The sequence below is a fragment of the Corvus moneduloides genome, chromosome 1, assembly GCF_009650955.1.
Source record: "Corvus moneduloides isolate bCorMon1 chromosome 1, bCorMon1.pri, whole genome shotgun sequence".
NCBI lineage: Eukaryota > Metazoa > Chordata > Aves > Passeriformes > Corvidae > Corvus > Corvus moneduloides.
The window spans coordinates 142,531,497-142,557,790 of NC_045476.1; the positions used below are offsets into that span (position 1 = coordinate 142,531,497).

The following is a 26,294-nucleotide window of genomic DNA, read 5'->3' on the forward strand; positions in this document are numbered from 1 at the left end:
TGAGTTTCCACAATGTTTCTGCTTTGACATTGGCTGGGAGCCAGCTGGCATGTGTTAAAAACCATCATCAGAATCTGTTTAATTACTGTTCCCAATGCAGTGTTTTAACAAAACACTGGGATGGACACAGTTCCAGCAAACTGATGCCCAGTGATGAAACACTGCAGCAGCACAGACATTTGCTGTTTTAATTCTTTTTTATTCCATACTATTAATCCATTTTTTGGCCTGTTTTGAAAAGATGCCTTTTCAAGAACAGTAAAAGGATACCTCTATGATTTTCCTCAATTTAGTATAAATTTACTATTAAAATAGGTCCCATGTAGATTTGGATTCAAAATATATCATTCACAAAAGAAGACACTCTACTATGTCTCCTCGATCTGTGACCTGCTCTTGGATAAGGACACTCTCCTGGCTAGCCTTGGAGCTGCATGTTGGTGTGATGATCAGCTGCTCCAGGCGGTGCTTGCAATTCATACACTTGTTAAATTAAGCCCATTGTGGCTGTGGCTAAGCCTTTTCCTGACCTTTGATATATGTCTTGACTTCTGGTCCTCCCCAGAATCACTAGATGGTTCCTCTGGCCCACATCTTCTCTGGGTTCTACCCTGATCCAGGACCACATGTTCTCGCTGCCTCAGGAAATCACAGGCAACAGAGGCCAGGTCAACCATGCTCCACGTAGACAGTGGCTATCTTCATTGAAGGGCCTCATGCTGTACATCTCTCTAGCCAATGGCAAACATTTCCTTTCCCACCATGGTCTCAAACACCTGCAGTCAGCCAGCCTGGGCACATGCTGCCTCAGTGAGCAACACAGTCTGGCACCAGTGTGCTCACAGCTACCATTACCACTGTAACAGGACAACCAAAACCTCTACCCTCTTCAAACTGTGTAGCTGGACACCCTTCAGGTCAATCTGCACATTGTGTCTAAGACTTTGCAGCTCCAGGGACTCTGCCTGTGAGCCTCTGTGGTTACACTCACTTGGTCAGACTTGATCTCCTTGAGCATCTGCACTATTGCCCAGAATTATACCATAAGATTGACAGCTGCAATGCTCCAAACCAAGTGCATCCAAACCATGGAAACTCAAAGATTACCTGGTGTAGGAGAAGTCTGAACTATCTGGTAGTAGGAGAGCACCCATCCCAAAGTGCAAGGGAAAGGCAACAGTTTCACTGTGCCACTCAAGATGGAAATTACATCTGTGAGGCAGCAGCACCATCCACTGAGAGACAAAATCAGAGCAGTCTCTGGTCGATGCATAAGTTACCTCTGTTTTGAGGAGTGAAACTGTGTTCTTATGACCACTTTGACCACTGCTATAACCACCTGTTATGCTTCTTGTCACCCAGAAATTTAAACTGCAGGTGCCCAGGACGGGATGGTGATGACAAGGCAAGTCCTGCAGTTGAGGACACTGCTGTCCTGGCAGACGTGTCCCGCAGCTGAGGACATTGCTGTCCTGGCAGACGCATTCTCCTGTGAGCCAGGGAACCACTCCTGCTGCTCTGCAGTGGACAGCCTCTTTGGCAGCTCGAGGGACTGTGAATAATCCTTTTGAGCTCCTGCCACCAGTCCCAAAGTATGATCAGTACACAATGACGCCGATAGCATAGTGTGACCCTTCTCCTGCTTTGAGTGGCTGGGCTTGAACAACAGTGACAAGAAAGAGCTGGAATGTAAGGGACATTCAAAGGGCTCTCTCTTTCACACAGATCTCATGAGAGGAATGCAGTCACCCCATCAGATCCCAGGACAGTGCTGCACACAGGTCATGTATTAGGGACATACTGTCATGGCATCTTCACCTTGCCCCTGTCTCATGTGACAAGTATATCTTCTAGTCCTGCTTCCCTTGTTCCGTCACACAGCCCGATGTGGAACTCAGCCCTGAGAAGCCTGACTCCCAGCATCTTGCCACAGGGTTTTGCCCATGCCAGGAGCAAATAGCCTGGGGGAAAAATGTGCCTTCAAGACAACCATGATGCTGGACTGAGACCCTCAGCATCCAGGATCCCCCAGCAGGGCACAGCACAATGTGGTGGCTGGGGCTTGCAGCACTGTCCCCGGTGACATGGTCATTTTAATAACTCCTCTGCTGCTCCTTCTTGTATACTAATACGCTTCATCTCCTCCATGGAGGATTTAATTGAGGGTTAACTGCTCAGAGCTTTTGTTCAAAAAGACATCAGAATCTTCAAATCCTTGGTCACCTATCTCTGCAGTTAGGGTCTGAAAAACTGTCTGGGCATTATCCTGAGGAGGAGGGTAAAATCTTGCCCTTGGAGAGATCAAATGAGAATTTTACCATAGATTTTATCAAATCCCTGGAGATGGGATTTCCCCCAGAGATTTCTTATGCCTTAACTGGGTGTTCAGTTAAAAAGACCGCACATGGTGCTGTCTGACTGGTGTTTAACTTTTCAGCTTCCAAGATTTGCTTGACCTAAGACAAGAGCTATGAGTGGAGGGGAGGAAGGGGAGACAGGCTGGGCAGGAAACAGAGTCCAGTGAACTTCTACAAACCTTAAACAACTGCAGTTGGCTGGGATTCAGTATGTGAGATGGATCAAGGTTCAGGCTGATTTATTTTATCTGGAATTGTTTCACATCTCTGGATGTAATGTGTGGGGTTGGCTCTCGCTCCAAAAGCAAGTGGTCTTCTGAAGAAGGCTTTCAAGACAATCTTTCATTTATCTGTAGTGCAGCATTTGCCTTCTCCACATTCACAAGTTTGGAACTAATTCCCTGTATGACATAGCATTTAATGAGTTTGTCTCCTGAATTCTGCAAAGCATTTAAAATACTTTGACGGCATTTTCTATTTAGTAATTAATGTCTTATCAGTGAGTTTTGCAGAGAACAATGGCTTGATTCTCCTTCAATGCTGTTTTACATCTCTGTAGCTTCACTGACTACAAATGAGTTACTCCTGCTTCACATAGGGGGAGATGAGAATTAAGACCTTAAGCCTACTACTATTTAATCACATGCTTTGAACCACTTTTCTCTCATTCAGAATCTATCCCTTGCTTGCAGCCCTGCATAATTGCCATTTTACTATCTTAGAAAGCTGGTCATTATTGAGAACATGTGTACTAAGTACTCTTTGATTTAAGAAACCCAAAATTAGGGATACTCCAGCCCGGGGAAGCCCCACACCACACCACCTCATGGCATGGTGGTCCTTCTCACCCAGGTACCAGACTTCCCCTGGAGACTGTTCTACAAGCTCTGAGGGACAGTGGTTATTATTTCATTTCACCCCTACGAAGCAGCCTTTCTACATACCTGAGGAGTTTGCAATTAGACTCAAAAAATAAAAGCTTGCTGCAGGAAAATGAAGCTTTCTCTCTAGCATGAAAAGTCCAGCTGCATTTTCTCTTGAAAACAGCCAGACCATGGACTCTCCTTGTACTGTAGACTAATTTGTTTTGATGCTCACAGGATGTATATCCTGAAATTGGAATAAATATGCTGAAACATGCATAACCTGGACACATCTTTATTTAATTCTTTTGGCTCTGGATCCAGTTCCATCCTGAGAAGGCAAAAGCAACACCAACAGAGAGAGCAACAGAAATGCAAAAAACCCAGATAGCTGTGATGACACAGACAGATGCTCATTTGCTGTTGGAATATATATTTATTTAAAATATATTTATATCTGAACAATAAAGTAGAAGCAGGCAAGAGGTAGCAGATACTGTTTTAAAATACTTTCATTAATTGCACACAAATCTGGACTAACTTTAGCATGTTCGGTGAATTAAATGGGCAAGTACTTCAGGATCTGTTTACTCCCATAAGTTAGGAGGTGATAAGTGGTGTCAGCTAATTCTGGTGATTTTTTCATGTCTGTAAGCATTCCTCATATAGGTACAGATTTCCAGGGCCAGACAACAGAAATTAGTTAAATGGGACACATTGGGCATCATATATTAAGAACAACATTAAAAAAACCTTTGCTATAAAAACATTCAAGCTACAAAACAAAGTGCTTGAAGTTGAAAAACATCAAAATTAAGGCTGTCCTTGCAACTAAAGCTTTATGATACCATCTTTAATTATAGTTGTCTGTGTCATTGTCTCCATAGCTTTAAATTTCTGCAACAAAATACTGCATGGATCTTACTGCTGCATGGATCTTATTGACAACATTATCTCTCACTAAAAAGCCTATTATTTATACTGATCACCCAGTGCAGAGTGTTGGGGCCAACAGACATCTTCCCTTTGCTCCTTGCTGACAGCACAGGAAGATGGTGCCTTACCTCTGGTGGGGTAATTTCAAAGTCTGGAGGAGAGCACAGTTGTTCAATGATGGACAGTTATCATCTTGTCTTGGTCAGGACTGCATCTTTCCCCTTCTCCTCCCAGCCACCCCAGACACTGCATGGTCCTGCTTTCCTCCCTTGCTGCCCCCATGGGTATCACCTACCATGGGTCTGATGTCCTGGCATTTGCCCCGCTGTGCCAGTGTCTCCCTCCACCCTTGGTCCTGTCCTTCTTCCTCCCCATATCCCTCCTATATCCCCCCTATCATTATTATTACTATTATTACTATTATTACTATTATTACTATTATTACTCTTCTTCTTCTTCTTCTCCTCCTCCTCCTCCTCTTTGTCCTGCTCCTCCTCTTCTTCCTCTTCTTCTTCTTCTTCAGTCTCCAAGTCTTACAACCACTGACCTTCTCTTTATTCCTCCCCTCTCTTCCCCCTTTGCTGCACAGGCACACACAGCAGACCCTGTCTCACAGGTGCTAAGGGGAACTCTACAGCCAGCTGTTTTATTTGGAGACCAAGCAAAGAAGGATTTCTGTGGCTCTGAGCTGGAACATGTCTGGCTTAGATGGGATTTTTAGATGTCAGAATTTAACAAGTCTCTACTGAGCATGTACAAACTGCAAAGAGAGTAATGCTTAGATATGGTACAAAGCTGAGAATAGTTTCCCAAATGTGTTGAAAAGAAAATTTCTGGTGTTCGGTTGAGTCCTTTTGCCAAATCTTTGTGCTTTCCTCCCATGCATGGAGGTAAAACATTTTCTCAGGGAAATATTGGAGGGAATTTGGATTACCATAGACAAAACAACATACTTTCTCCTAACCTTGCTCTTGGGAACAGATGCACCATTCTTGATAAAACTTGCAAAACAAAAATAAAACAAATGAAGTCAGCTGGAGGTTGATACCCAGTATAGGAAATTTCAGCTTGATGCATTAAACTTTGGCAAATGTATAAGCAACTGACAACAAGATATAATAATGAAAAAGTGTTGGGCAATCATTGCACCTCTAATTCATAACTCCCACACATTTTAAGATAATGAAAATTACTCATGTTCATCAGGAATTGAATAGATGCCTCTGTTATTACTTGTATTATTCAGTTAGCAACAGCAGCCAAATGTATGTCTGACTTTCATTAACTTGAGCAGTATACCTTGCAGTATTGAAATCTATTTCAATTCAACCCTTCTGTATTTTTCTCCTGGTGTACTGCATACAAACCTTAACCATGATATGATCTTTTGGGATAATAAACTAAATCAACAATGCATTTCATTTACAGAGATCATCACATATGAGACACTTTCAGGTATGCAAATGTCTCAGGCAAATACTGAGCCATGGCTCTAAATGGAATCTTCAGAGATAAAGAAATATCTTTTCTATTTTAAAGGTACAGTTTGTCCTAATAAAAAAAAAGGGCAATAGCCTTGGCTAGAATTGTCAGAGTGGTAAATTTTACTCTGTTCAGGAAGCCAGCACAAAGTGACACTGAGTTTCTTACAGCAGTTAACGTCCAAAGACAAAGCTTCTGTACCCAGGACAGAGTGGGTTTTGGCCAAGTTTCATAATTTTTTGGTAGTTCTAGCTGTCAGCACTGTCATTCACTTTACTTATAGTTCTTGGTAGGCATCTCCCCTGGAAAAGAGATCAGCAAGGCACTTGGGGCATGTATGTTACATTTAAAAGATTTAGCGTGTTGCTGAATAGCAGGGGACGGGCCCTACTCAGGAGTGCTGCCAAAGCTGGACTTCAATGCCAGGTGTAAAGGCCATCTTTGAATCTGGATGAATGACTGGTTCAGGTGTTCCCCTCTAGGTATGGATCAGGACTTCCCAAAAGTAACTCTCCTGGAAAGCTGGCTGACCCCATTCTCAATGAGCACGGAACACTCCAGATCCCCCTGCTGCCCTGCACATCCCCCTCTACATCCTCTCACTGGCGCAAAGCCCCCAGCCTGGGTGCATGTCCCCGTCTCTTTGCATTGATACTCACTCCTTTTGTTGCACAGTGACAAACACAAACCAGCCCCATTTGCAGGCTACTTCTGGACTGTTTCACCCAACCCACCATCTCATAGAAGGCTGCTGCTTGTGCTCTGCCTTTAATGCCAGCCTTTTATTTTTCTTATTATGTCTCCCTACCACTATACTTGTCCATGAAAAATGAACAAAAAAAAGTTCTGTTAGCTGCATGTTTCTGTTGCCAGTTGTTGCAGGCCAAGCTCAGACTTTCTGCTGCATTCATATAAAGCCCAGCATTATAAACCACCTTATAAACCCCATACAGCCCAGTTGTACAGCCCCAGTGGTGCCACAGCAGACACAACAAGCCCTGGTTGCTCAGCAATGCCCTTAGCTCCTGCTGCGCTGTTGTTTCAGCTATCAGGGATACCTTGTTTTGTGCAGACATGTTTTTTACTTCATATCTAACCAAAATAAAACTATAGATACAATAAAAATTAAACAACCTGCATATCTCTGTGATTCAGAAACTGCATAGCAAAAGAAGCCTCTGGATCAAAGAGAGGCAAGCATGTCCTAGGGTATTTTGGGGATGCTTAGAAAAGCTACCCTTTAGAACAAGAGCCTGTTGAGGAAGGATGCATGTTCATGTAATTACACTGTTAAGACCTGATGCAGAAAAGAATCATTCACTGATGTGTTACCAAAAATTGCTGGCACCTCTCCTGTGGTTCAATGGCCCCATGAGTACCAGTCCCATCCTATCACATCCCTGAATTCAGACTATAATACAGAAATGAACACAACTGCACTTACAAGTATTGCAGACATTTTTATAGAAGAGATGAGCAGTTCTCAAATTGTTCTTAAATTAGAAGCATAAAATTTGGGAGTTTGGGGATGTGGTAATAAATATTTTTAAACTGTCCTACCAACATATTTTAGCAAGTTTTTTTCAGATCATTGCCAGTGTGGGTTCAAACAGATTTAACATCAGCTGCTTTCTTCCTTTTCACAGGTTCTGTCCCTCTTTGAATAAGTTATTTGAGAAAATTTGCCACCTCTTATGATCTTTGAATGTGATGCCAAGGCTATCCCATTCTGGGCGTAAATACAAACATCAGTCATTTACATAACAAACAGCTCTGGCCAACACCACCTTGTCACCCACTGCAGTGTGAGGTTCAGGGCTGTGCTTTGGGCCAAGCGTTCTCAACCACAACTTGTATTATTGAACAAATCTTAATAGAGAAATGGCATGATTAGGAACTCTCCTCCCCATGTAGATCTCTTTCCTTGGCGCTGCTTGTTGTGCAAGTCCCCTGCAGGATTGACCGTGCAAAAATGAATGCTTGGGAAGCACTCAAAAAATTGTGATGCATCCTTATCCTTAATGGTGCCTTGGCAGCCATAGGCTGGAAAACTTTTTCCCAAGATTTCCCAACTTGCTTTTTTGCACAGCTCCCATGTGCTTCTAACCATGACTCTTCCCTAAAGTTCCAGTAACTTTCCCGTTAGGAGAGACCCAAAACTGAACTTTCAAATTTGGTAGACAACTGGGTCTCTTCTGTATTTGATAACCACATGCTACACATGAGGTCCTCTTGCATTCTTCCACCATATAATACATTTTGAAAAAAAAACGGCCTTTGGTGAAGTTTGTCTCAATCCCACCTAAATCCCACCCCTGCCTGGTTTGACTCAATGTCGGGGTACTGACTGGGTGGCCCGTGTCCATTGGAGGGCTGGAGGTGAACACTGCCTGACAGTCCGCATAAGAAATGCCCAGGCCTGCAGCTGCTTCTCCATGGGACCACATAAGGAAGTGCTCTTAGTGCTGTACTGTGCTCCCAGATAGAAGACTCAGGAGAGTGGGGAGAGAGTAAGTGGAACCCAAGACAATATTTTGTTATTTCTGTGAACTACAAGGGTTATTTGTTTTCTATTCTTTAATCCTCATGCTCATTTCTATCTTTTCAAATCATCTGTGTGGCTTCCAGTCTTCAGTTCTGCTCCTTCTAGCATTGTGTGTTTATCTTCATGTTTAGCATCAGATATCGTCCACACAAAGGCTTAAGGATTTGTGTAAGCCTTTGGAGGTTCTGCAGGTCTTAGCCCCAGATCCTTCAAGGGCACTGCCCATACGTACACTGGTGGTCCATGAGGAGCCCATTTGTTGCCATCATCTTTGCCTGAGGAAGGTCTTCTCTTCGCTTGCTGCAGGTGATACTTTGATCGTTGATAGATTCTGCCAAGTATGTAAAACTCTGATAATCATGGATTGTAACACGGAAGTAAAGCTGAGCTTGGTTTATATGTTAAAAGACATGCCTGTTAAAGAATGTTAAAGAAATACCCTACTGTAGTAAATCACCTGCCCCTTGGTGTTTGACAACCCTTAGGATGCCTCCCGTATGCAGCATCTCCGTCTTCACATTTGCTCTTTTATGGTATTGGTTTCTAATGTGGCGTTCTGTTTTCCTACTGCTAAGGAATGCTGTTTCTGGTTTCCGCCTTGACTGGGGGCAAGTTGCAGCCTCTTCATCTCTCCCCTCCCGGCAGTCTGCGCTGCCTGTAAGACCCCATGCCTATGTGAGGTCCTACAGATTTTGCCCAAACGGAGTTTTACTCCCTTTTCTTCACTGTACTTTACTCACCCACATCAAACAGTGCTGAAATTGTTGCTTAGTTGAATTGAAATCTGGCTGCCTACAAAAGAAGAGGATACACAGAATTAGGTCTTAAGTATTTGCAACACACTTTGAAGGAGAAAGATAATATTAAACAATCTGTTTAATATAAGGAATACATTAAAAAATCTGTGTGTGTGACACCAACAAGGAGCAGACCACTGAAAATCTGGTAGGATTTCAGTGGGGAATGCAGCCTAAAATCAATGACATGGCATGTCCGGAAGGTGGATCTAGAAATAGCAAGTGTGGTAACTGTTGAGAGGTATCACGTTCCTGTGAGTGGGTCGCACAGAGTAAGAGCACTCCAGGCATGGCCAGCCACCCCTCTGAGGACACGGGTCCTGCCATTTCCCAGCACAGAGTCAGCCGCCGCGCCCACACTGCACAGGGATCGCCAGGGATGTGTTTGCCTGGGAGAGGCTGGGAAAGTGATGAGTGGGGTGAGAGATTGCTTGTGCCAGATTATTTTATTTTCTTACATGGCATGCCTGTTTTGATAGGAAGGCAAGCAGATCGGGAACTGGAGGCGGTTGGGATCTCAACACAACCTGTTGGCCAAAGTCCTTCACAGAGCACAGAGTAAGCAAAGTGAAGGGCATGCAAAAACATCTGCCTGGGAAAAACATCTGCCCAGGGTATCTCCCTGGGCTCTTCTTGAGCCAGGGTCCCCTGAGAGAGATAGATTTTGCTCAAACAAAAGAGATCATTATGGTCCTTGCGACCTTTTGATTCAGGCTATAAAACGCTGTTTGCTACCTTCTGACTTAAATCACCAGTGGTAGTTTGCAAGTGAGACTGATATATTTTGCTTTCCTGGTTATTGCTTCTTTCCCATATCCAGTGACTGATGTAATGTATGTACACTTTCAGTGGTGGAAACATGCTGGCATACGCAAATGGATTGGGTTGAGGCTTCTAAGCTCTGCAAAACCACCATTTTCCCCAGTTGAGAAATACCATGGACTAGTCGTAGCAAGACTTCTTGTTTTGGCTTCTGGAGCACACATTATTGGTGCTGTCAATTCCTGCAATATTTATTTTGAAAACATAGCTTCTGGATCCATGTCACTAGCTACAAATCGCGGCCCTCTCTTACTTTGCCACCCCTCACCCTTAAAAGTTTCTAGTCTTCTTGTTGAGGGCGAAGTGTCTAAAAAAATGAATTCTGAGGCAAAAAGCTAAGTGGAGATTCACAATGAGCTGGCATTTTTGGGATAGCCCCGCTTCCCGTGATTTTTGACCCCTCCATTTTGGTTTTTTTCCGACCCTTGAAGCTGCCACCGACGCTAACCGGGGAGGGTGGCGCGGAGCAGCGGTGCGAACCCCGGCGGCACAGCGCTAAAAACACGCGGTCGCGGCCAGATTTCTCTTGCGCAGGGGGAGCCTTTCCACGTCCCCGCTTTTTTACGGGACCAGCCCTCTCTTAGTCGGTCCGCGGCGCTGCTCATGTTTTCCACTGTGGGGGAGGACGAGAAAAGGGGAGACCAGGGCGGAGAAGGAGAAAGAGGAGGAGGCGGGGGGAGGAAAGTTGCTTGAATTTGCGAGGGGCGAGAGCCGGCGGCGGCGCGCTGCTTGTTTCCACTGGCTGGGGGAGCTGCCAATCTGTGTTGTAATCCTGCAGGAATTTCTGCGGGGTTTAACTGGGAGCCGCGGCGCCGCCGCCGCGCACTCGGGGCGGAGGGAGGGCGGCGGAGCCGGCAGCCTGCAGCCCGCGCGCCCAGCGCAGCACCGGGCCCGCCGGAGCGGAGTGCGGAGCCCAGCGCAAGGAGCGCGGCGGGCCGGATCCGGGGCGCCGCCGGCCCTGCCCCGCGCCCCTCGGGCGCTGCCGACGCCGCCGGCCCCCGGTTTCTCCTTTGTGCCCGGCCCCCGGCGGCCGCCGCGCCGGCTCCACGGGAATAATGCGGGGCGTGTGGCTGGCGCTCACCGTCAGCTTCGTGGCCTGCGCCTCCGGGCAGCCGGTGAGTGCCGGGGCGGAGGGGAGGGGGCGGCGGCAGCCCTGCGGGACGGCACGGGACGAGGGCGGCCACCTCGGTTCCGTCAGCCGAGCGCCGGGCGCGCAGACCGAGCCCTGCCCCGTGGCATCGCCGGGCACTGGGCTGGCTCCGGGGGGGCATCTGTTGATAGCTGAGCGCTCTGCAAACGGCAGGCACCGTTCCGTCCCACCGGCCAAGAAAAGAAAGAAAGAGACGACACTCCCGCAAAAAAAAAAAAAACAAACAAACAAAAACAAACCCAAAAACCCGAGCACCCCACGAAGCCGAGCGGAGCACCCTGCCGGAGCGGAGCACCCTGCCGCCCTACAGCGAACCTTGGCCGGAGTTTGCCGCGACGACCCAGCCTCCAGCCGGCCCCGGAGCCCCCCCGGTGCCTCTTTCCCTGCCTCCCCGGAGGAGGGGCGGCTGCCCGGCGGCCGCGGGGCGCCCGAGGGGCCGCGGTGCGGGGCTGGGTGCGGGAGGGGGGATTGTACCCGTCCCGGACCAGCGCCGGGAGCCGCCGGGCCGCCCCGTGTCCGAGCGGCCGCCCGAGGACATCGCCGCCTCCCCCGGCTCCGCGGGCGGTGAGGCGGGAGCGTCCCCTGCAAAACCCGCCCTTCACGGCCCGTTGCTAAAAAGAGAAAAGAGGCAGCAACTACCTTGGCTGCGCGGCTCAGGACCTCCCAGACCCCTCAGACATAACGCGCTGCGCGCCTCCCAGCCAGCCCCCGGTGCCGGCTCCGCGGAGCCCGAGCGTGCTGCGGACCCGGCCGGCCCTTCCCCGCGGGCTTGCCGCGAGGTGCTCGGGATAATACCGCTGTTTACACTTTTTCCGCGCCACCAGTATATTCGCTAACCGGGTCCTCTGCTTAATGCAATTAGCTCTGTTGCCGGGATTTGTACCTCTGGGAAAGCCTCTCTCCGGCGAACGCTCCCACCCTTTCGCGGCAGGAGCCGGCGAGGGCTGGCCAGAGGGTTTTGGTCTTTTCCATCTGTGGATCTGAGATTGTCTTGAGGGAAGGGATATGCAAATGACACTGATGCAGTGTTTGGGCAAATATTAGGAAATGATAAATTGAGGTTTCAATATGAAATTAAAAAAATACCATGATAATTTAATCCAATTAAAATGAGCCGCTTCACTGAACTAAATAATGTCACTAGCTTGGGTTAACTTTAGAAGTTCTCTAGCTATTGTATAAATTAGCCAAGTCACAGCCTTCATGAAATCTGGCTCATCATTAGAGATTTCTAAGGATACAATTGCAAAACACTTTTCTTAAAGACTGATTAAAAAAGGGTTGGGTAGAACAGTGACTCTTGTTTCCACTAAGTGTAACTGTGCTGCAGAAACACCCTTGGATAATGAGGTACAATATACTTTAATTTTATAAAAATGCTGTTAGTACAAAGTTCTCTGATGGTGGAGTAGCTATTAAACTACCACAGTAATTAGTAAAATATTAAGTTTGATGGGCTTTTGCCTTAGGATGAACACACTGTGGCGGTGTGAGGTACGTTGTCGCGGTATACCCGGGGCTGTGTGGTTCAGGGGGCAGTGGGGAGAGTGAGGTGGGGGGAGCCTTCCTGGCTCTGCTCCACTGCCCTTACTACTGCCAGAAAGTTGTGGAGGGACTGGGAAGTAAAAGGAGGTTGGTGTTTTTCCTTTTCTTTCACCTTCCTTCTTTTTCCTCTAACTGTGCCTGGCAGCAGCTTCATGGTCCCTGAAGATAGGATTTTGTAGACCAGTCTGTGGGAAAAGACAGATGCCAAATCTGTCTTCCGTGCAGAAGTCTGTCCTTGTCATAAGAGGAATTCTATACGGATGCATAAAAAACTCCTCCGAGCTCTCCAGAGCACTGTCAAGTGGATTTAGCTCTTAATTTCTTCTTGTGTTTAGATTCTACTATTTATTATCATTAGCTAGGCAAAGCCATAAGGTAAAACCCTCATTTCTGAAGAAGTAAATTTTCCATGAGTCTTTTAAGTAGAGGAGGGGGAAGCTGCAGCAGACTTTGTTTCTTAAAGCAATGAGTTCCCTATGTTTGGTCCACATAACCAGCAAACATTTTTATTGGGGTGGGCCAAGTAGATGTTAGCACTGTGTTAAGAATGTCCTGGAAGTGAGACCTGCCACTGAACCACGGGAGTGGTTTGTCGGTGCTGGGTGTGTGCTTCGTGTGGCCTGACGTGGGCTGTGGCTTCGCAGCCGTGCTCTGCTGTGTCGTGCCAGCTGCCCCAGGGGAGCAGCTGCTTCAGGACCGGGCTGTGATGGAGAGGGTGAGAGGGAGCCCGACCTGTTAGTGCCAGCCTGCACATGGTGGCAAGCGTTACCCACACCAAAGCTGGTGGAGTGCACCCAGGTCTTGCCGAGTGATTTGCTGCCATCAGTGCACTGTGCAGTGAGACATCAGATTATGGTGGGGTCTGGTAACCTGTGTGGGTCTGCAAGGATATGGGGGATTCACCCAGGCTTGGCTGAATGGCAAAAAAAATGTGCTTTCTAGCTACCTTGAAAGTTTTTTGGTTTGCTTATGCAAGAGAGAAAGACAGTGACATGAAACTGCTGGAAAGAAAAGGAAATCTCTGTGAGTGAGAGGCCTGATGTGCCTTTTAAAAGGCTGAGCCCAGTCTTGATGATGCTGGGAGTCAGCTTTTGCTGATTTTAATAGCACCAGAGAGCAATGCCTAGTATCCAGCTGTAGTTGTCAGCTCCCATTCGGAAGAGGTTGATAAACCTTTCTGTTTCATTCTAGTTTGCAAGAGTGGGACAAATGGTTTTCCCGAGCTTGTGTGACAGTCTGATCCTCTCTGCATGCCCAAGTACACATTGAGAAACTTTGCTGGCTAGCAGGTAGTGTTGCATACTGCAGTATTATGGTGCTGCTCTCCTCACAGAAGGTTAATTCCATCTCGCCTTGGGAAGATTCTGGAGTCTGGAGACTGCTTCACGTCAGCAATGCGTGCGTGTGGGGCTGGGTTTAGGACTTCCAGTGAAACAGATCGTCGGGGCATCAGCTGAGAGGTCTTTCTGTTTCTTGTGTAAGCATCTGACCGCTGAGTTGTTGGCATAAATGTAATTATTGAAAGATGATCCAAGGGTAATATTTGGTATATTTTTCAGAAGTATTTAGTATTTTGAGAAGCATGATGCGATAATTTTCCTACATTTGTTTCTAATGGTTACTTTAGTTTTGGAATTTGGAAAATTGATAGTGTGTTGGAGAGGAGGAATGTGTTTTTGGAAAAGGCAGTTAGGCTTCAGAGCTAGTAATTAGAGGAGAAGAAGGGCTGAAGAGATAGGAGAGACACATACAGCATATAAATCTAAATACCAGCTATGTGTGTTAAATTTGTTTTGTCAAATAAGTTCCAAAGAAAGGAGGAAGCCTTTTCAGTCTTGATTTATTTTTATCCACCTCCAATTTACATGTACTTTTCCTTCTCACTGCAGACTTCACAAATGTTCATCCATTGCTTTTTTGTGGTTTGGCAACACCTGGAATCTGCCATGGCTGCTTCTCTTGCTCTAACGGAACTTCTAGGTTCTGCCATCCAACAGCTGTCTGCACTGCCGTGCACTGGGAATTCTGGGGAGCTCTGGGGTTTGCCACCAGTGTCGGGTATTACAGCCGCCCCTTAGGTGGATGTTCTCAGGAGCCACTTTCTGGAAATGGGTTTCCCTCTCAGGTTAGATTATCTTTTAAAAATTAAAGAACAGTTGAATCTTGACCCAAGATCAAACACTGAAGTTCCTCTTTTTAACATCTTAGCCCTGAGGTCTACATTGGAACTGACTTATTATTGAGGCGTAAAGTGCAGAGATGTTTTCTCTGCATTTTTTCCTAGATCCTTATCAAAGAAGTAGATGAGAGCATTGTCTTCAGGAACAAGTCAGGACAAATATCTTAGGGTTTGAAGCTGGGTGCTGGGGTTGTGGTTCTTGGGCAGGTAACACCTCTGTGGTAGGTTTGAGACAGTTACTGCAGCTAATGGGATAAAGATGGTGGACTTTGGAGAGTGCGCAGTAAGTCTGGCATTTGCTTGGAGATTGGGTGGATCTGAGTCTCTGTGGTCCTAAGTTAAGTATAATCTCAGGATGACAAGATAAAGGCCTAATTTCTTGACTAGTAGAGGTGCAAGTTATGAGAAGTCGCATGTCAAACACACAGCCATGATCTAATGCCTCCAGGGAGGATGGTGGAGAGCTACCTGCCATCCTCAATGGGGAATGTGGCATTTTGCCAGGGTGTCCTGAACTTGGAGAAGAGCCTGCAGAGGAGCCAGTCATTTGCAGAGCTCTCCGTTTGCACTGCTCTTTATGGCAAGTTGTCTTTATAAAATGTCAAGCAGAGGCATATGGATGGCATTTATTAATTACATTTTCTCACCAAAATGATTTCTGCCATTGAGCAGTTCAAACATTTTGCTTATGGCAGAGAATTGTAGGCTTTAGTAAGGCTCAACAACTGAACAAAGAGCTCTTGTCTAGTTGTGGAGAAGTGCTCTTTTGTCTTCTGAACAGATTTGACAGACTGTGCTTTTTAACACAAATGTTGTGTTTGAGATTGGCAAGCTTATTTGAGGCCTCATATAAGACCCTACTTGAATCTGAGTCATAAAGATGCCCTCTGTGCTGCCGCAATTGAGAGAGGATGCGCAAGTCATGAGCAAGTGATTTGGTCCACATTCAAGTCACTTTGCAGTTGGTGTTGTAGGAAGGATGAGAGAATTACTGGAGGCTGTTCTGTGAACAGCTTGTTGTTTGGTTATCTTCAGTTCATGGTTACAAGATGGTAATAAATTGCTATCTATAATCTTTTCAGGATTAGTAATTTTTTGTAGGTTACATGACACTATTCGGTGATTGGGGAACATGATTTCTTCTGCCCACATTGAAGTATAATTTGCAATCTCTTGAGTACAGATTGCATTAGTGTTTGACCCTGTAATAATGACAGTTCTCTGTATGTATGTTGTTTTCTTGATTAGCTCAGCCCTGGGGGATGCTTTCAAAAGCATACTAGAAATTTAGGCAGAAATACAGAATACATGTAATCCTCAAAAGTACTGGAATACTGATTGCAGTAGAAGAAAATGTAGCATTTAACAACCATTTGCGACAAGTGCATTTGCGCTGAGCAAATTATTTTTGTTGATGTCTCAAGCAGGGGTTTCATTTAAAGTGAAATAATGACTAATAGGGCGGTGATGAATCTGCAGAAATTGGCCTTGTCTGTAGATAGGCTATTAGAGTGTAGTGTCATATAAGCTGTGCTTAACTAAAGCCTGAGCTGGACGCTCCATCTGAAATCACTATTTTTAGTTTATATATAAACAACTTCTTCAGAAATCTCCCTTCTAAGCTAAATTGTTTTGTTCCCAAGGTGAATTGATTTGGGAAAGTTCAAATAAAAACGTGTTTGTCTGTGTTTGAGTTGTGAGCATGAAGATAAATACATTGTACTTTTATTAATAGTAAGGAGACAGAGGGGCTTGCAGAAGGTCAAACAGCCTGTGGTATACACAGGAATGGAATCAAAATGTTAAGAAGCCAGCACTGTGATTAACAACCAGAATATATTGTCTGTATTTAAATATTATGTTGTCAGACATGTTTTGTTCCTGTTTGATTAACCATATATAATAAAGCATAATTTTCTCTAGATGTTCTTCCACATTAGTGAAAGTCACTTGTTGCCTTTCAGATCAGCGTGAAGTGACCTATCCCTGTTATTTGAAGTGTATTTCAGAACTGTGACTGTCTGTGTGGACTGAGAGGACTGACTCTTACAGAGCTGTAGGAAAGAGTGCTGTTAAAGTAATATAGCCTGGGAGATGAGTACTTCCCAGGGAGCAGTTGAGTGCATGACCAGTGTAGCCTCAAGACTAAGGATGTTTCAATAGAGAAAAAAATAAATATCATACTTGCTGCCATGTGAATGAATAACCTAACCAGGTCTCCCCTCTCCCACCTTCAAAGGGATCATTTCTGGTATGTCTGCTTCTGTCCTTCCTTTAATTATACAAGTAGAAGCAAGCGTTTTCTTTCTTTGGGCTGAGCTGCATCAATTTCAGCTGTGTTGATTCTTCAGTATCTGCAGGAATAGCTGGCTGGACACTGTACCTGGAGGGCGCAGCCAAACCCCACGCACTTTATATGTTTTGGCTTTAAGAGCCGAGTCCTGTTTGCTTTTTGGACTGGGGTCTGTAGGGGAAGGCTAGAAATGGGTTTGAATACATGCTGTATGTTGCAAGCTGCAGAGATGAGAGATGTCCAGGAGACAGATTCTTCCTTTCCCAGGTTGTTTATCTGTGCTCACTCTGGATATGGAGATTTCAGCATCAGTGTGTGACTTACACTGATTACCAGGTGAAAGCATCTACAAAGCCTTTCCATTCAAATCCTTTTCAAGTGCAGTTCCATGTTCAAATATGCAGTCACTGATGTGTGACATTAATGGTGTTTTTATTATTTAAAATGAAAACCTGCAAGGGAAGCAAAGTGGAAAGGTGATGGTAGTTCAGAGTAATGGGAACACACCATCTTTGGGACAGCGAGAAACGGTGCTTCCCTTGAATATAAATTTGTGACATTGTATAAATAAAGATAGATATGTCTTAGTCCTATAAATAATAATAATGTACAATTACTACAGCAAGAATATGCATAAGATAATGCTGCTGAGAAGCAAAATTCTGAGGATTTTTGTGGACTGTAGATTGCGAAACCTTCAGGTACTGTCCTGGCTGTGGGACTGAATCTTCTCCCGTTTGGGAGCTCAGAGGCACTTGGTACTTGCCACTGATGATGGTGCAAGCATGAAGGAAAGCATTTGTCCAGCTAGGAGACGGAGCAACCATGAAGAGGGTGTGTGAAATTTGGTTGTGTTAGTTACGGCTTGTGTAAATGTCATTGAGAGAAGGTGTAAAGTTCTCAGGAACTGCTGAGGCAGCATCCAAAGTTAGAAGATTAATGCTTCAGAATAATTGGTAGCTTAAGCATCGGTAGCATATGGAACTGACAAATCTTCTCCATGGCAGAACAAGAGCAATGGCTAGTCCTGGAGATAGACAGGAAAAGTTATTGTAGTTCCATGTATATATTCTGAATTCTTGTCTTTGGTGAAAGTGTTTATGATTTTCCAGACATGTGCTCTTTGCTTATTTCTCATCCATGAAGGCTGATTTTTTTCGAATGTGACATTTAAAATGTCATGAAATGAAACCTCTTGGGGTACCTTTGAAATTATGTGTTCACAGAGACTGTCTTCCACAGAGCATTCAGCACTGACCTATCTCCAGCTTCTGCAGTTCTAGCTTGGAAGGTCTTTGAAACTTTGTGTGTGTATGTGTTTTATATAGAACTTTATTCTAGATAGAGCTCTATTTTACATTTTTTTTTTTTTTTTTATACTGTTGTATGTGTGTCTTTCAAGTGTCAGGAAAAGAAATGCCCCACAGAACATGCTTTCCAGTTAAATAAACACAACAACATTGCTCTCAAAATTGTGTTAATAATTTTCTTGGCCGGAATTAGTTTGGAAGGAGCAGCCTCTCTGACCTTACTTACCAGGAAAAAAAGCCTTAAACAGAAGATGTTCTTTTCGATTGGTTTTTTTTTCCTTGTTCTTAATTTGTGATTTAATACAGCAGTTTCATAAATTTTCCACTATGCATATGATTTGATCCTCAGTAGCTCCCGTAGGTGCTTTTGGTTTGATTCTCCAGCACAGCCGTTTCTCTGCTGTCAAAGCCGTGGTACAGGGACAGGCATGGTCATCACTGCAAAATGTGAATGAGTTGGAAAAATTTGTGTCTAAGGAGAAAAACTGGGAATAGTTATTAGCATGGCTCTGTACCTGACCTGAGCAGGCTTGGGAGGTCCCACTGGAGCTGCTGTGACCTGAATGGACCCCTGGCTCAGCAGAAATTTTTTGTCCATGTCACAATTGAATTTTCCTTTTTATCGCTTTTGACCAAAATACTTCGGTGGATGTCTGTCTGTCTGCTGCATGGAAGCATGACAGATGTCTCCAGAAATTTCCAGAGAGTTTGGCAGTGACGAAGCCCTCTGGCAAACCATGAGATGGTTTTTGCTGTTCTGGTAGGAGCTGTGGTCCTTCCTGCAGAGCAGCACAGAGCATCCGTTGATGTGCAGAGGAGAGGAATGGCATGAAGGCATTGGGAGAAGGAAAAAGTCTGCTGACTATAAAAAGATACATCATTTAACAGCCTTAAATAATCAGGACTCATGATTCGTGTTTGGATAATGTTTTAACATCTCAGTGTTGCTTGATGGTCTGACTGTGCAGGGTTTGAGGGTGGGGAAAGTAGGTTCCATGGCCACCTGTTAAAAACAGACTTACCTCCTTAAAGTGTGCGGGTGCTGGAGGAGACAGGGCCTTGAAGTTGAGTTGACTCATTGTCTCTAGTCATGCTGCCTATTGCAAATGTTTTTCTCTCTGGTGCTGTCTAGCCCAACCAGCCATGCCCTGTTGAAGAACAGGTCTGTGTCTGCAAGGGGGATCTTTTTGCCTTTGGTGGGGCTCAGGCTCAGTAATAAATAGCCTTTCTGCTGCGGTGGAGGGGCAGTCGTGTGCCCACTCCACCATGCTGGGGCTCTCTGATGGAAGGAACTTCTGAGCTCCTGGTAACACAGAGCATTGGATCCAAAATGGTTTGAGACAGTACTCTTAACAGTATTGCTGTGATGAAAATGCCACTTCTTGTCTGTTTCGCAACTGTAGAGCATTAGAGAAGGGAAATCCTCTTTCTTTTCTTTTGTTTTAGTTCTTAGAGTAATTCACAACCTGAAAGGCTTATTGTACCCTTGGCTGGTTTGGGTTTTGTGCTTATACTAATGTTGCTTGACTGTATCGCTCCTATTTAACTGAAAGCTGGAGACTTGGCATCTTCATGTAGGTCTCTTCTGGTGAACACCTTGAATTGGTCTTCTGCCTGGTGGCATAAACATAATAGTGATGTAGATTTTCTTATACTGTTTTTTGAGAGCCGTGGATGTTGTCTGTGGGTTAAAGAAGTTTTCTGGGTTTGTGAATATTTTGTAATGCTACTGATTTCATGTGCCAGTCAGCTTTTTTTTTCTTTTGAGTTTCTTCCTCTGACCTTCTCTATCTGCACTGATAGAATTAGGAAGCTTTAGGTTATGACAAAAAAGCCCCAAACCTTACTTTGGGGAAAAAAATGTGGTAGTTTTATAATGTACAGGTAGGAGTCTCTGTAATGCTTCTTTGCCATTTCTGGTTTCACATAACATCTGAGACTTGCCTCCTCTAGTTTACATGGGTAAGTGTATTTGACTTCAGGAACCTGAGGAAGACTGAAGAAGAAAACTTCTGGCAGACACCGTCAGTCTTAAAGTAGGTAGGATGCCTTGTCATGAAGGTTGTTGCTTACAGAGAGTCAGGGCTGGCACAGTTCCCATGGAGTGAAGTTGCTCACATGGCATTTCTGTATTTGTGATCAGAGATGAAGGGGTCCTAAGGGAGGATTAGCAAGAGTATTTTGGGGGATTTCTCTGTGGCTTCCTAGAGATGCACAGAAAAAGCTAATCTCTCTCTCTCCCTCTCTCTCTCGTTATTCAATTCAGCTAATCTAATTGGAAAACCTCCTTAGAGCAGTCTCTGGCAGCTAGCTGTAGCAGCTGTACAATTAGTAGTGTCACCTAACAGGAGAGCTAAACAAGGAGCAGTAGGAAACTGGAGTAGGATGTTTTGGTGTATCTTAACAACCCTCCCAAAGACCAAGATTGCTAGAGTGAATTCAGCTGTGAATTATAAGAGATTAAAAAAAACCAGGAGAGGTCTGAATTTTTAAAGACTTAAAATTCTGAATGACTCGATGAAGTAGTTTTGAGGTTTGGGCATTGTTGTTGGTTATTTACAGATTGATTTATTAATGAAAATTTACACAAACATGACTGGATATGGGACTGGTGGGCTCTATTGCCCATTCCTCAAGGTGTGAGCAGTAAAGCTGAGCAGGGAAGAGGTGTATAATTAACTGCCTCATATATCTGGGGACATTTCTTTGACCTTTGCCCTCCCAGCTTGGTTATTGGACTGTGTTTTATTCGGGGAGAGCCCTGAAGACCATCAAGAGCAGGAGTTGTCATGGAGGAGAGCACCAGCCCCATCAGGAGATGATGGAGCCATTCGCAGTGATGTTCCCTGGTTGCACTGTCCAGGGCTGTGCATAGGCACAGGAGGGCAGAGGCAGGTTTGTATTTGAATCACCAGCTTGGCACTTTACAGCTTCACATCACTGATTACTGTGATGCTAATGCCATTTAGCTATATCTGTATATTCAGGGAGCATTTAGATAAGAGCATGTGTGGGGCAAGTCATGATTTAGCGATCTGTGTGGATACATGGTTGTCATATTTGAAATGTGTGACCTGTGGCTATAAAGGATAGGTTTTAGAAGTGCTGTTAACCAAGTGGCATATGTCAGGGACTGGAAAATCTAGGCTATTTATAATTATCCACAGGTGGAGAGGGAAGCAGCAATGCATAATACCAATAATAATTATCAGCAGTATAGAAGTTCATCTCTTAAGCCGTTGGGTCTAATGCACTAAAAAGTATTTGATCTCGAATCTGGCAAAGCCTTCAAATGGAGCTGTTCAAAGGCGTCCTGACCTAATTTTGCTGCAGAAGTGTGTGAGTCTTTCTCGTTCCCCTAATTTCTTGCAGAAGGTTTCAATGATAAAGTCTTCATCCTCTACGCATGCATATATTTTACTGCAGAGCTTTTGAATAAAAGCAGCCCTTGCAGGCCAGGTGGTAAATATAGTACTCAGCTTAACAGAAAAGATGTTCAGTTTGTCAGAGACATGTCCTCCCGTGTTTTGCAGTTGTCAATTAGCTTTCCTTAAGACTTCTTTTCATTAGCTAGATCTTTTTGTGATTGATTACTAAGTCTGAAGTTCAGTGCTGGCTCTCTGTCTATGAGTAAAGGCTTCGTATTATGCTGAACTTCTATTTTAGTGAAAACCTCTAAAATATAAAGCAGCTTATAAATAAAAGTTTGCTTTCTTTTCAAGGGAAGTCATTAAATTACAAGGCATTGTCCATGTAGCTATGTAAATTTATCAGTTAAAGCATACAGCATAAGTGTTTTGACTTTCCTCTGGATAAATAAAAGCAGATGTAATGACATGTCTTAATGGACTTCTGTCTTCAAAAGAAAATGGGGAGAAATCAGGTTTATTTTTCAACAGTGGCAAAATAGAGTGTACTGCAGGGATGGGTAGTGCTCTGTGTTATTGTCTGTGTTGGTGTAGATTGTTTTTATCAAAAGATAAAAACAAACAAAGCAACACAAACTGAAGGCTTTAAAATTGTCTGACCTGTCACTCGTACAATTTCTCATGCCATTATCACCATGGTGGTGGTGTAAGAGTACCAGTTTCCTACCAGAAGTGCTGCTTTTTGTTCAGTGTGGGGTGTTTTAACTTGTGCTAGTGATATCTCTGAGCAATACTGTGCAGTACATGGTAACTATAGTGCACTTTAATTGTAATTTATACCTTAAGTTATTTATTTGCTCTTTTTCTTTGCAATCTCTTGTGCTTCCAACCTCATTAGACTGATTTTTTTCTTTCCCTGCTGCTGCTTTTGTGCTATCAGGCACAAAAGGTAACTTAGCATTGGCACAGCTCTTCAGTCTCATGTTGCAAGTACAAGATCCAAGAGCAGAAGAAAAGGTAGATGAAAAACTGGGACAGCCCTGGGCCTTTGCCCACTCTCAGGAATCCTTCTGCTCACTCAGCTCGCAGCAGTGAGAAAGAGGGAGTGGGGAGGAGTTGGTTGTGAGTGACCAAAGTATTGGCAGAGCTGTTGGCAGGAAGGGGATGCTGGACTGCTGACATGTCTTGGCCAGACCTTAATTAAAGGAAAAACCTGGAGGTGACTGGTTTGGGCTGGAAAAGAGTTGCTGTATCAGGGATGCTAATTCCATCTTTGACTCATCAGCTATGTCTGTTTGACAGCGCTGGAGTGCACAAACCAAGCGTTTAAGCAGACATGGATGATTTGAGCACTGCATCCCTCATCCCCTTTGCTTTTTGGAAAGTGAGTGTGTAGAGCCAAACGTTGCAGCTTGGCATTTCTCTCTGTTCTTGGATTTTCTTGGAAGACTTCTGTGTTCTCCTCTCTGACTGCAGAAGGATGGGAATGATGGGTGCAAATTGCTCCTCCTCTGATCTACAGCCTCACTTCAAAACTTGCTTTGTGCAAATCACCATTTCTGTTTAAGTGATTAGTAACTGTGCTGCTCAAATGGAGGGGAGCAGTCTGAAGTTGGGACTAGCTGAAGTGTCAGATTACCGAGGGCACTATAATCAAGGTGACAGCTGCTTTCCTTATGTTATACTGAAACAAAATATCCCAAACCATTCAACAGAGCTTCACCAAATACATTAAGCTCAGTGCTTTTACTCTTTCCACGACTTGGTGGATTACTTAACACTCTTGGCTAATGAAATGCTGGAGTGCTAATCTCTCTCCGTGGATACCAGAGGGGAGAACGTTGAGTGTTGCTACCCCAAGAGTGCGAACGTGTGCGTGAGCTAATGGCCATATTCAAGGGCTGCAGTGCAGGGAGGGAAGAGGTTTCTCCCCGAGGTGCTGGTGCTCCCGCTGGAGATGCTGAGCTTGGCACAGGGAGGGGGATTATCTGTGGCTCAGCAGCTGCCGTGTGCATGCACGCTTCTCTATACCCTGTGTGGTGAGCAACCTGGTAACCCAACCCTGTCTCCCTCCCACCCCTTCAAGGTATTTGCACTTGCCCTTAAGTAACCATTTCTTTCTTTGGCTTCTTAAGCTGACACACTTTGACATACTCAGGGGTGAAAAATGGGAGGTGCTTCTTGAAATAGCCTTGATGTGCTGCGCAGGAGAAGGCCTTGTTTGAGGAGCAGGCTCTGAGAGTCTTCTCTGAGCTCTATTTTTACCTTCCTTTTAGTAATACCAGTTTATTTTATTTTGTTTTGAACAAAAACTCATGTGGGTGTCTTAGCTACAGAAAAAAAGCCCACAAAAATACCTTGCTGAGGTTTGGGTGCAGTTTATTTCCAGTAATGAAGGGCAAGCCTGCATAGGGAAGAAGTTTATGTGAAAGAATGGGATAAATAAGACTATTAGAATATGCTGGTCCTGGGCTTTATTGTGGGACTTCAAGTAAAGTTTTGGGAATCATCATCTGGTACAAAGCCTTCTCTTAATATTCACCCCTTCAGAAAGAATTAGTGTTTGGCCTGCCAGAGGCTTACTCTGAGAGCAGTCAGAGGGCTATAAGCTGTGGTTTCCTTTGAGGCAGAGGAGCCTTTTCTCCAGCCTCTGAGGAAGGCTCTGCTGTGACAGAGAATAAAGGAGGTTGAACTGGGAAGCCTGAATCTGTAGAGATAGCAGGGACGAGAGACTTAAAAATTGCAGGGGGTAAAGCCAAGAATAATCTTCTAATTGCTGAGCTGCGCTGTTCAGAAAGCTGTTACATCCAACTGCCACATCCCCTTTCTGGTTAGGAAAGGCAAGAAGAAGGAGTGAAAGGACTCTGAGATCATCTGAGTGAAACTTGACTCACACAGGTCTGAAAAAGGGCACTAGGAGTTTCATTGAGTGTATTTTAATAGATGGCTGTAACAGCCTGAGGCAGGTGGAGCTGCAGCAGGAGGGAAGGTGGGCAGCTTCCAGTTGTGGGGTTTTCAGGAGACTCCTGCCTTGCTCCCTCCATGCAGCCCTCCTGGTCCACTGCACTGCTTGTGTGTCTGGAAACTCACCTATCCCTGACCAAAGAGCCTCTCCAGTTTATGGAAAAGCATGTCTGTGTTACTTCATTTGTGGTCAATTGCATGAAATGTTTCCAGAGTTGAGAGTATGCTCTGAGCAGTGCTGATACTCCAGTCAGGGCAAAGAAATGGGATAAGACTTGAGTTATTGGTAGAGCATGAACTTTGTGTTTTCTGGGTTGTAGCTGCTTGGCTGTTTTAAAGCACCTAGTTTATCCTTTTATCTTTTCTCAGTCATACCTAACTTGAACAAAGCCTGTGCTCTGCAGAGACTCTTGGAAGACATTAGTCTTGAAGTGGAGAAACTGCTCAGTAGTGAGAAAGCATGAACATCTGACAAATTTGGTACCTCATAATTTTTGCTCACAGAATATCTGTAGCACAAGGTGCCCCAATAATAAATCTCCCATCAGCAGAAGACTGGGTGATGCATCCAGGCTCTCCTGGGGAACTATTTAACCTTTGCAGGAGGATGGCTGGGGTGTGCCAAGTCCCTGCTTGTGCAGCAGAGATCCCACATGCCCCTGTTGTCCAAATTCTTGAGGTTTTTTTGCTCTAAAATATGACTAGAATCTGAAACTGTAAGGCTGACTTCTTGCATGAGGTGACATCTTCCAATGGAGAAGGGACAAACCAAGGAAATTAAAGAGAGGGTTGTTTCAATAAGATTTTTTTAGGGCTGTTTTGTTTTCTTTTTCTGTAATTATTTTTAATCCTCTCCTGCTGGCAATGTAAGAGGCATCAGAAGAAGGTAGTTGTGTTCATTAGGTGTGGTGCAGGACTTACAACAACTGACCAAAATGAATAGGCTTCACTGGGTGGTCATGGAGAACATGCTCTGGAAATAACTCCTCCGTTTTCTCTTGGGGTTTGGGAAATGAAGGGAGACTTTCTTTCAGCCCTTCTACTTATTTAAGATAATATGCTGGCCTGCCAGGCAGAGCAGGATTTACTTTTTTCTAATGCTGGGAGAAGAAGCCTGTGATTAAGGAACTTTGGCAGTCTGTGATTCCTGGTTTTCTTGTATTTTTGTTGCTTGTGTTTGTATGCTAAGGTGTTCACAAAAGCATAAGAAAGTGTATTTTTGAGAAAGATGTGAAATGGGTGACATTTTCCAAAAGGACAGTGTGTCTCTTGGCAGTATCATGGTCAAACAAGTAAATACGTATTTTGGTAAGGAGCCTAATTTTGAGAGTATCTATGGATCTGACTTGTCATGCCCTCCTTACTGTGATTGCAATTCCAGGCAGTCTTGGAAATACCACAGATATCAAATCCAAGTATTTTTTCCTCCATATTTCATTAATTTAAAATTGCTTTTTAATTCTATGATAATGGCTGGATTGATGCATAGTAAATAAATACACTGGATTTCTAGTAAAATTAGCACAAGTTAGGGATGAAGTGGCCTGGAACTTCAGTGGTGGTGTCTCAGCACTGTCTGTGAGAAAAAGGTATCAACTTCTGTTCACTTTTACCTCTCAGCTGAAACTGCTGCTAACAGAGCTTGTTTGGGTGTCTGTATTTCTAATGTGGAGAGGTCTTCCC

At 44.6% G+C, this 26,294-nt stretch overlaps 1 protein-coding gene across 1 annotated transcript in view; it reads left to right on the forward strand.

Annotated features, from left to right (window-relative positions):
- Nucleotides 1-10,653: 10,653 nt before the first annotated feature.
- SDC2 (syndecan 2) overlaps nt 10,654-26,294 on the forward strand; it is a 60,200-nt gene continuing 44,559 nt past the window's right edge. The window contains exon 1 of the mRNA XM_032129916.1: nt 10,654-10,917. Coding sequence (XP_031985807.1) covers nt 10,858-10,917 — 60 coding nt within the window. The 5' untranslated portion in view covers nt 10,654-10,857. The remainder of the gene's footprint in view (nt 10,918-26,294) is intronic.